At 32.0% G+C, this 12013-nt stretch overlaps 1 protein-coding gene across 1 annotated transcript; it reads left to right on the forward strand.

Annotated features, from left to right (window-relative positions):
* The first annotated feature begins 830 nt into the window (after positions 1 to 830).
* LOC110114902 (putative protease Do-like 14) lies at positions 831 to 11675 on the forward strand. Its single transcript, XM_028695982.1, has 6 exons — positions 831 to 978; positions 2470 to 2619; positions 2666 to 2754; positions 3403 to 3596; positions 3740 to 3770; positions 11466 to 11675. The coding sequence occupies exons 1-6, from the start codon at positions 831 to 833 to the stop codon at positions 11673 to 11675; spliced, it is 822 nt and encodes a 273-aa protein (XP_028551815.1).
* Positions 11676 to 12013: the final 338 nt, after the last annotated feature.

Consider the following 12013-nt stretch of genomic DNA (forward strand, 5'->3'; position numbering starts at 1 on the left):
TGCTATAAATCATTAACGATTGAAAATTCCTGCAAATTTACACATAAGGAATGTAGTAACAAACAACACCAAGCTTGACATAGAGCACATATACATTTCACAAAACTGCATAGCTTGTTCATCTAAATTAAATGATTATGAAATGGAAAAGCATTTTATTCATAAAAATGCTAGAAATTTGTTATAACAACAAACAAATGAGTTATAGCCAATGAATTGGCAGTACGCAAGCACTAGCTTACATAGGAATTCTTCCCAACCTGTTAAAAATTTGAGAAAGCCAACAAGGCACTAAAGACAAAACTTTGATTATTTGAAAGTGTAGATACAGCATATCCACTGGATACCCAACTATTGGCCACCCGACATGGTTATTTAAGTTGTAAAAACTACTAAGTGATGAATTGATACAGAGCTCTCCAAATTAGAGAAACAAAATGAATGCTACAGCCATTTGATTTTTTTTTTAAATGGAGGAAATATACAGTTTTTTTTCCTTTTAGGAAATCTGTAACTATTCAACCTACAAGATGGGAAGAAAAAAAACGAATAATAAACAGCATACAAACAAACTATAATGTGCTACTTCGAGAAAGTGGTAATATGTAAGTGTCTACCCTTGGCCTCAACCACATGTGCAAACCGTTCATGGAAGGAGAAAGGGAAGTAAAATCACCTCACAAATGGAGGAGTCAGTGGCTAGGGCACGGAACCGAAATTAAAGGGAGCTTTGACGTCGGGTGAGGCGACGAGCTTAGCTATGCTTCACCTGCGTCGGTCGCAAGGGGCAGGGAAACTTCGGTCTCTTGCTTCGTGTGAATCAATGGGGGATGAGAGCAGGGGGTTCCGCCTCCTGTCCTTGTACGAACCAAGAGTCGGGGAGAGGAAGCCGGGCTGAAGTCATTGGAATGCCTGGAGTCTTCCGAATCAATGGAGACGCGAGAATGGGGAAGAACCGAGAGCCGGGGGAGGGAAAAAGTCCGAATGCCTTTGTTTCTCAGAGCAAATTCTGCCCTTTAGCCCTCCTCGACTTCGGCTCCATACATCCAAAAAAAGCTCTGTCATACTACCTCCCGCTAATCGACGCCTGCCCCTTTTCTAAAACGAGCAGCCCACTTGACTGAACCCTGTAGCAGCGGCAGGCTTCGGGTTTAGACGAAATCGGCACCGTCGATCCTATTCCTGATCTTGCCATTGAATTCAAATTAATTTAGAAAGTCGATAAAATTTTAATTGAAATTAGATTGAGCCCATTGAGTTGAAAATCAGGTTTAAACCAAACCCAATTCTGCTCAATTTAGGTTATCTTTGGGCTCAACTCAACTCAGACTAAATTAATTCAATGAAAATTAAACTCGAATTTACGCCGATTCAGATTGAATCGAGGCTCGATCAACTCGATCAAAAACGCTCAAGGGCAAATTAAGATTAAAAAATAAAAAGAGGTCAACAAGAGGATGTGGATAAATTTCGGCACTTGCAAAACTCATTTCACGCGAAGCAAAACATCAACAAAGAAATGCATAAGATAAAAAAACAAACCTAGACAAGCAATGATAAGAGACTCATTCAAAGTTGTAACTCATGCGAACTACCGAAGCCAAAAAGGGATGTTCTATCTCATGCAAAAAGCAACGAAGAAAGCATGAAGAGGGAAATCCTACCTGCCTCTAAAACTAATTCTTAAGTTTTTAATTAGACAATAAACATATTAGTTTAATTAATGCGATTTAAGATAGAAATACTTAATTAGGACATTAGCAATATAAATATTAATTAAATACTTAATTATCAATAGAATAATTAATTAATTAATTAGATAACTATAAGTATAATTAGCAATTAAAAATAATACTAAATAAGTAAAATAATACCTAAAATAAGTAATTAGATAATTAATATTATAATTAGTAATTAAATTATTAATTAATTTATTGAATAATTAAATTAGCCTCTAATTATATTATTCATAAGTAATTCATAGTTAAAGCACAAATAAAATTCAAAGGACATAAAATTTAATCTATAAATGAACCATCCAGCTTAAATCTTGCATTACATTGCCAAACAATTTCCCTATATTTAAGGTATGTTGCACCAATGAATTTCCATGATTTAACACCGTCAAAATTTTCTAAATCCAAATTTAGAGGATTTGAAAGTTAAATCCATTCGGATACCAAACAACCCCCTTACTTTTCTACCCATTTAAAAGATCTCTTTATTTTTTCTTACCGCAGCACTTCTGTGATACAAATTGAGATATGAACTTGAAAAGAATTGTAACACCCTTTGCCCTTGGCTTGTTTAAACATAAAGGATCATGGAGACAAACGTCCGGAGCCTGGTGCACATTCGAGCCTTACGGATTCCCAGAGACAAGCAAAAGTTCGATAAGATATTCCTGTCAAAAGCTCTCTTTTTCTCCTTTTTGTCTATCTCTCTTTTTAATTCCAATTGTGTCTGTAGAGGAGGAAGACAAAGCCACCAAAATTTTTCAGCGATATGGGGCAAGCTCGGATTCCTTCATTAAATTTTCAACGGAGAATGTTTGCCCTGCTGTTGTCACAGTCTCTCCTGAAAAGGGTAGAGATTCTTATGGCCGAAGCTCTAAACTTAGTAAGATATTTTTAATCTAATATTCATTTTTCCTCGTTGCTTGTAGGAGATGGAGGGTCCGGAATCATCATAGATTCCGATGGCACAGTCTTGACCCAAGCTCGTAACGTTTTTTCACCGGTTTTCAGAGGCAAGGTTAGCTTTTTACACTCTTCCTTTGATTTCAAGAATAATCTATTGATCGAAATATTCTAGAGAAATGCTCGATTCTGGTTCGTTAAAAAGAATCTATAATTTTTTTTCCTCTTTAATCACTTCTCATGTGCAATAAGATTGAGGCTTTCTTTGGACGTCTTTCTTATTGTTTCTCAAAGTGATTTTCTAGTACAAAATTTTTAATTTTTGTACTAAAAAATCGCTTTAAGAAGCTGGAAGAAAGCTGTCCCAAACGAAGCCTTAAACAATTTTCTTCCCTAGTATGAAAATCTTGATTGTTTTTTTTTTCTTTTTTGCCATTTATTTACTTTTTTTAGTTCTTGATCATAAACTAACATTGCTTTGCAGAATCACCATTTTATTTAATTAATCATGATATCTGAGAATGCAAAATGTTTGGTTTCTTAATGTTTTTAGGCATTATTCGTTGTATTGGTAACACAAGAATGCCCAATGTTGTCTCTCTTTGAATTTCAATGTTCAATCTACTTTACATTACATATAATGAATTAGTCATTATATCCTTCTATTTAAGGATGCTTGCTTCCTTATCTTTCGTTCTATATATTGCTCATTATATTATTAACATTGAATGCTCAATACTGTTTATTTTTGAATAAAAAATAGGTTAATGTCAGCCTACATGATAGAAGAAAATTTTCAGGAAATATTCTCAAGGTTAATAAGTATCATGATCTTGCTCTTTTGAAGATACAATCAGAAATTCCCTTACCGACAATAATGTTTGGATCTTTGGGAAATTACAAGAGAAGCGAATTGATCTCTGTTGAACGTCTATTTAGAGAAAAGGATTACCCAAGGTAATATTGGCGAATGAAGTATTATTCAAATATGTGCTAATTTTGCTAAGAAATATGATAAATTTTTTACTTTTGTAGCTGATTAATAGAGTGATGCCTTTTTTTGTTCTATTTTAATTGATCCATGTCTTCATAATTTGCAGAATTTCGAGTCCAAATGATGTAGGTGAAGAGGTAATGTTACTAAAGATTTTTAGATAATTTTGCATTTTCTTTATTTTACTTTTTTGTTTAAATTTTGGGTTTTTCTTGGTTTATTCTTATTTATTTATTTTTTCCTAAATCTTTGATGTTTCTATGTTATGTTGTTAACTAATATTTTTCTATAACATTATCTCTTGTATTGTTTTTTCCCACAAAAGATAGACATTAGATAACAAATCAAATATTTCCCTATAATTTTCAGTTGATTTTCTTTCATGTTTTAGTGATTTTATTGATCCGGATGATTTTCCTTGGATACATAGGGAGTTTACTAAAATCTCTCTTCAAATGATTTTCTTACAAAATTATGCATTTTCTTGTTATACCCATCTTATTTTTCTTTTATTTTTTTCATTATAAACCATAAACATATCATTACATTTTCTTACAAAAATTCGGCTCTTGAATAGCCGCCTATTAGGCACCCTTATATTAAAAAAAAAGTCACTTGTATGCACTTAGACGTGTGCCTATGCTTGCGAGCAGCTCGACAATGCACAAATGGCTGGCCAGTTTGGCCTTTTCCGAAGTACTTGAGACAATTTTTTGACCATATGGACTCAATTTTGGCATCTATGAATCCTAACATAGGTTCCAAAATAAGTTTTGAGCATTTGTGAAAGTTATGAAGCGATTTTTTTTTTCCATTTTTTCGCATTGAACAACATCCTAATTTCATGAAATATTGAAATTATAACTAAGGACATTTGATTTGGTTGGACCCTTGAGGGGGATCAAAGTTAACGTCTGGTTCAGCAGTCCTGCCATTAATGTTTCTAAAATTATAATTTTGTACTATGAACTTTTTAAGAAGCTTTGATAGATATTTTTGGTATGTACAAGCTTAGACATCTGTAAATAGGCTTACGATTGAATATGTGCCATAAAATTTTGCCTTGATTGGTCACAAATCTCAAGACACGTTTTAATTGGAATTCTTCAAAACTCAATTTTGGACCATGTTAACTCCAATCTCAACAAATTTATAGTAGAACTTAACGTCTTGACAAAATAAACACAATGAAACCAAAATATGTCCCATCTTGTGCCAAAATGAGCCCAAATCTAAAGCTTGAATCACATTTGGAAGCTTCAAAATATTAACTAGAAGATCAAATGATCTCCAAATATGACATGCTTATAGCCATATCAATCTGCTTAATGAGATTAATCCAACGAGCCCATGATCTCTTGATTCCAACACTAGTTGGTGTAGCAATTGAAAAAACATAAGAGTAGTAACCAAGGAAACATTAGAACAATAACTTAAGGAAAGAATATATTCATCTATGTCTCCTTGTGTGCTTACAAGAGCTGACTTATTAAAGAAAACTAACTCTACTTCAATAAACTAAGGAAAATAAAAAGGAGGCACTGTACTTGTCATACTAGAAAAGTAATAAAACCGGGAAATATGGGGAATGTGGAGGAAATCATAGGGTAAGTTATGCTGAGGATAAGATAGTCCATATTAGATCTTGCCTGCTTCATAAGTGCTCATCTCAGATGCGATTGTAGTGGAGGAGATGTTGTCTATTGGATGGTATGTATAGACATCAAACACAATAAACATCGACGTGGTCTAAATATTATTAGGAAGATCAATGATGTAGGCTTTCTCATTAATTTTGTCCATGATAGGGAAAGGGCCAATCATTTTGGGGTCGAGTTTGGAATAGGTGCCAGATGGGAGCCTTTCTTTATGCTAGCACATCATGACGAAATCTCCCAACTGAAAAAACTTATGTCAGGGATGGGAATCAACTAGCTACTTATACATGGAATTAATTTCAGCTAGCGTAGTTCTGACTTCGTTCAGAATTCAAGAATTGATTGACAAATTGATCACATATTGTGCTGCAATTAGGGAGAATTGCGTAATTTATGAGATGGTTAGGCATTTTAATATATACTATGCTAAAAGGGCACTGGACTTAGACTGACTGGGCATATAATTGAATGCAAATTCTTCTAGTCCAAGCTATTTTTCCCATTGTTTGGGATGTTGTTGTACTAGGTAGTGGAGCATACTACCAAGTGTGTGATTAATGACTTCAGTTTGGCCATCAATTTAAGAGTGATAGGAAGAGCTGAGTTTCATATCAATCTGTTGTTGTTTTCAAAGTTCTCTCCAAAAATGGCTAATAATCTTAATGTCTTTAATGAAGGTAATGCTACGAGGCAATTCATTAAGGAGAAAAATTCTTTTTTGAAAAAATATATCAGCAATGTCAAATGCATCAAATGTTTTCTTACATAGAACGAAGTGAGTCATTTTAGATAATCTGTCAACTACCACCATGATAGATTATGCACCTCATTTGGTTCATGGAAGGCCCAACACAAAATCATTGTTTAAACACTCTCAAATTGAGTATGGGATTGTTAAGGGAAAGTACATGTCAGAATTTTGAGCACTAATGTTATAGGTTTGACAAACTATGCTCTATTTGAAGATGCAAGGGATATCCCTACACATATGTGGTCAATAAAAAATGGTGTTGGAGCTAAGAAAAGGTTTTGTCTTAACCTACATGAGAAGTTAGACCTCCTGAATGAACTTCTTTGATTAAGTATTGTAATCAAGATGATTGGGGAATACATAAACAATTATTTTTGAATAAAAAGGTATCTTAGATTGAAGTCACTAAATGGACTACAACCATTACAGTGATCCCATGGATTATTAGAGTAGTTGTTGGAGGAATTGATTGAATTATTATCATAGCTATAGGAATTGATTGTGAGTTTGGCATATTTGGTAGATCAAGGTGTATTATCTTGCATACATAATTAATTGCATGTATGAACTATTTATATCAAATAGAAGTGGGCAAAAGTGAATAACTGAAATGGACCTACAAGAGCGAGATGTACAAAATGAGTAACACAGTGCAACTCTAGTATCGTTAGATACTATTATGCAACTGACCATGTTCTTATACAAGTAATGGGTGATACTCATAGTAAGCTATCTGGGAATAAGGAAGAAGAGGGAGAAAAGCATTTATAGACATTCTATAAGATGAAGCCTCTGCTGTTCAAATGAGCTATAGGACCATAAGCTACATAAGATTGGTTGTTAAGAATAGAGAAGATCTTTGAAAATAGACAGTACCCAGAGAATGGGAAGGTTCCATTGGCTATATTTTTGTTTTAAGGAGAAGATAAGCGATGGTGGATTAGAAAACAAAGATAATTTATAGGGGAAGAACAATGCTAATATCACTTTAGATGAATGTAATAAAGTGTTCAAGATATGGTTCGTACCTTTGTTAGCGAGGGACAGATGTAAGAATATTTCATTATGTTGGAGCAAAGACTGAAGACTATGAAGCTGAGTTTACTGCACTTAGTAGATATGCTCATTTAATTACCATTGCTAAAGAAAAGTGCTATAGGTTTCTGCAAGGGTTGAACAGTGAATTGAAACATCCTTTAATGCCTCTGCGGGTCCCAAAAATTTTTGAGTTGGTAGAGCGAGCCATACTGATAGAGATTAATTTAACATTATCAAAATCTAGCTATGATGTGGGCTCCATGCATGATAATAGTAAGAGGACTATAGATGAAGTAAGAAGGGATTTAGTCAATGCCAGTTATAAGAAAAGCAGATACATTGATTTGAGAGCATTTGGATCACCAACATCAACCGACTGCTATAGTGAATGTATTCATTATGGAAGAAGATATTCATGTAATTGTTACCTTTTTACAAGATAATGCTTTTGATATGGACAGCAGGGACACAAGGTAATGGATTGTCCACATGAAGGAAGAGTTGATTTTGATGCAGGACTGTCTAGATTGACTGCATGATAGAGGACAACAAGGTTGAGAGCTTAAATGAAAGATCAACCAACATGGTTGATGACATAGTTGTTAGTGGTAGTCAAAGGGAGAAAGTTTCACCAGGATTGATAGCACCAACAACACCTACGTGAGTGATAACATGAGTGTACAACTTTTAATATTTGGAAGACCAACAACAACAACCTGAGAGTTTGACGTGTAAGAAATTTGGTTTGAATGATTTACTAACATGGCATCTCATGGCATGAGTGAAGGATATGTGATTGAATGGGCTATATGATGATATGATAGAATTTGATTTCTTTCTACGAGATTTAAATTTGATTTTTTGACTTGATTGAGATTTTGGTCATTTGGAATTTGGTTGTACGAATTTGTTTTATATCGGTTTTGTGCTTGAATCCTTAAAGAAATGTCGGGGATGATATTTGTTTAGGGTGGGTAGATTGTAACAACTTTTTTAAAAAAAAAATTCTAAATTAGATTTTGGGGCATGACACCTTCCCTCAAGGAATGACACAATTTGTAATCAATGTCAAATATTAGTGGAATCATTTCAACTGGACGATACCTCATGATTTTTCCTCTTTTCAAGGTTTTTCATGTAAAAAAATTTGTCTCTTATGATTATTCCACCTCTCTTTCTTATATGCATATGTATTAACCTTCGTAAAATGCTAGGATATTAAACTCTCCTTTTTTCTGTCATCATGATTGTTTCATCACATTTGAAGTATTTATCTTGAACATGACATTGCTTTATAATGAATTTTTGTTAATTTAAGTTGTTAGCTACTTTTTGTTAAGAGGTCTCCAAAATTTAAACTATTTGTTGCTTTATTTTTTAAAACTATCTTTATATGTTAATCATATCAGCAATGTGTTAATGTTTTGTTGAGCTAGCTTGCTCTTTTATCTAATTCAATTTGATGTAGAATTTGTGCCTAGGCTAAATGATGTTATCAATAATATAATGATAATTGTATTTACTTAACAAGTATTTTAATTGAATAATTCTATTTTCAGGCCAAGTTGATGTTGTCAGGTGAAGAAATCATACCTAGATGGAAGTACGAACAATTTTATTTGGTAATTTTTAAACCTTTTTATTTATTTATTTATTTTTGTAATTTATTTATCATTCTAATTTGAGATATACCTTTTGAGTTCATTGTTGTGTAGTCATATCAGTTGATATGATATTGTCTTCAGTATATATGTGACTTATCCATATACGAATTTATCTTTTTTTTTTTTTTTTGCAAAAAGACAATATTGTTGCATGGTCCTTATTGATCACACTAAAGATACGATATTATTCTTTAGAATAAAATGTGTACAAGAGGCATTATAAGAAAATTCTATCCAAATCCTTTCATACTAATTGTCAATTCTATCAAGAATTTCATGTAAAGCACTTCAAGATTCATAAGAACATCCTTCTAATCCATTCATTTGCATCCTCGCCTTTTAACTTTTAATTTTCAAATGCTCTTTGTTCTCTTTATCCGAAGATGCCAACAAATCCTAGAGTTCTAGCCAAATAGCTATTGTAGCTCATTTTCTCATGGTCTTTGATTACATATAATTCACTAAGACATTTACTAATTTGTATAATGTAAAAAGATTTGATATTTAGTTTTTATTGAATAATATGCCTAATACAAAAAAAAATCTTCGGTTGTTGGTGGGAATTGGCTTCTTGCCAATGCTTTCGAAGTCGGCAAACGTACTTCTCTTCTATAAAATCTTGGCACTTCAAATTCTGATTCATGTATGGTACTTCAAACTCTTTGCAGAAGGACTACCATTAACCATTAATTGATATCCTATTAATTTGTCCTTGTATTGCTTTATTTCCCTATATATATCTTATGGAAAATTTTTTATAAACCTCTTGGATTTTTGCATGTTGACAGAGCTATAAAAACTCTATCAATTTTTATATATATTCTATTCTCTTTTCAAATTTCATAATATTATAGAGGAAGAAAGATTTTTATATTTTTCTCCTTCTCTTTTGTATCCCCTCAATCTTAGGTCACAATCATTCTCTTCAAAGTTGTCATGTTCTTCCCAATTCTTTTGGTGCTTGAAGTTTTGTCAATTTTACCTTCATTTGAATAGTTATTGATTCAGAGATTTGTAGGTGGGGATTCTATGATAAATTATTTAAATTCTCGTAGAATGATTTGGTAAGACTTCGACTTCATTTAGAACGACTTTTTTTTACTGCTTTTTAAAGAAGCTTTTTAGTACAAAAAATACAATTTTTGTACTAAAAAGCTTCTTTATGAAGAAGTAAAAAAGTCATCTCAAACTAAACATTAGACTTATTCATTGATCACAAGCGTAAATCAACCAAGGACAATAATTATTATAAAAAGATAGTTGATGTTTATTGAATCTTAAATTTCTTGCAAGCTTAAATATTGAGTATGACAAATTTAGTCGAATCATTAGATGAAATCTCCACCCTCTAATAAGAGAAATCTTTCTGGAGGAGCGGAGAGAAGAAATCCACTAGTGATGCTTGAGAAAAAAATCAATAGGGTTGATGGACTTGTTGAAGACCTTGCATTGGTCGTTTTTGAAGCACAACTTAGTCGCAATACATATCCAAATCAACATAATGGTGACAAGAACAATCTATGTTGTGGTTATGAAGGGAAACAACTAATGACATATCTATTAAACCAACTGAGCAAAATATTCCCACAACATATGAATCTAAATCTTTTTCATTCAACTTAGGGCAGATAATTCATCCTAAAATCTCATTCCTCGCCTAATGCTCATTTCGCAAAGAGGTAGAGTTCTTTTAGCTCTTTTTGTTCTTTAAAAAAAAAATCAATTCTTGGATTATAAATTCCACAGTTTTTGATCATATGATTAGTTACTCTCATTTTTTAATTATTATTACTAATAGAAGTTTTTCAACTATTGTTGGGAAAGTACACATTAAAATCTCATAAAGAATTACTCTAAATAATATTTTGCATATGCCTAATCTAGCTCGCAATGTTCTCTCTATTATTAAACCAACTAGAGATTCTAATAGTTCATTATTCTTTACTCCTTCCATATGTATATTTTCTGGATTTAGGACAAAAGGATTAGAATTCTAAATGGCTAATATTACATTGATGATAAGCTTTTCAGGATAAAAAAAAAATTATATATTAAGTAATACTAGTCTAACTTTTGTTAATAAGTAGGCTATAGTATGGTATAGGATATTAGCACATCTTAATTTTTCTTACCTTTATTTCCTTAATTATTTAAAAATTGATTGGTCTATATGCTTCATTTTGAAGCTTGTAACTTAGCTAATGATCAAAGGATAATTTTTCATAATAAAATATTACTTTGCTTTTAAACTATTTTATTTGTTTTGTAGTGATTTTTGGGGACCATCCATGATTAAAACTGTCAAGAAAAATGTTTTGTAACTTTTATTGATGATATATGAGATTATGAGGAGTTTATTTGTTCGATAAAAAAATTTAACATTGAGCAAAGATTTGAAGAAATTTTCCAAATGATTGAAAATCAATTTCAAACTAATATTAATATTCTTAGAATTGACAATGGAACATAGTATTTTAACAAACACTATTAACATTTATTGAAAAAATGACTTATCACCTATCAACTTGTCTTGATACTACTCAACAAAATGGTACAATTGAAAGAAAAAGTGTAGGCACTTCTGTTTTTAATTTCATCATGAAATTCTTTGAAAATATGCATAAGTTTTGTTCAAAATCACATTCATTTTTTCAAAGAAGTTCCTTTTAGTGAGAACATAGTATAGGGAGCTAATTTCATAATGTTTTTTTTTATTAATAGGGTAATTGTGGAGGACCAATTGTGACTCTTGATGGTGAACTTGTTGGAATTAGCACTAAAATTCGTTTGCTTAAATCTCTACATAATGATGCGAGCTTTGGAACTATTGATGCAATGGGAATTGAGGAAGCCTTAAGCAACGTGGGATACACAAGAAAAAATGATAGGAACAATAACTTTTCTCTAGCTGCATATTCTTGGGGTGATTAATAAATGAAGGTGGATAAAGCTCTTGAAGGGATCTTATATTCTAACTATATTTGTTGTATGATATGGCCAACATGAGAAGGTTGAGTGGTCCTTTACTTCTTGAAATTTTCTTTCATATTTTATTACTATATAAGTTGAAATATGATGCTTTTTATTATTCCTCTATAGAGATCTTAAGACTTTAATTATGAGAGTTATGTATGATTATGACTTTATGTTTAAGTTTTGTATTATTGTCTTATATTTCATGACAACTAGATAGTAGTTTTTCTCGTGTTTTATTTGAGCTTACTCAAAAAGTCAAATTTGAATTGAAGGGAACTTGCACTAATTTTAGT

Source organism: Dendrobium catenatum, unplaced genomic scaffold, assembly GCF_001605985.2.
Source record: "Dendrobium catenatum unplaced genomic scaffold, ASM160598v2 fragScaff_scaffold_716, whole genome shotgun sequence".
NCBI lineage: Eukaryota > Viridiplantae > Streptophyta > Magnoliopsida > Asparagales > Orchidaceae > Dendrobium > Dendrobium catenatum.

Coding starts and splice junctions, on each gene's coding strand:
- LOC110114902 (XM_028695982.1), top strand. CDS start 831: ATGAGAGCAGGGGGTTCCGCCTCCTGTCCTTGTACGAACCAAGAGTCG. Junction 979..2,469: donor AGAGCCGGGGGAGGGAAAAA/GTCCGAATGCCT, acceptor TTGTGTCTGTAG/AGGAGGAAGACAAAGCCACC. Junction 2,755..3,402: donor CACCGGTTTTCAGAGGCAAG/GTTAGCTTTTTA, acceptor AATAAAAAATAG/GTTAATGTCAGCCTACATGA.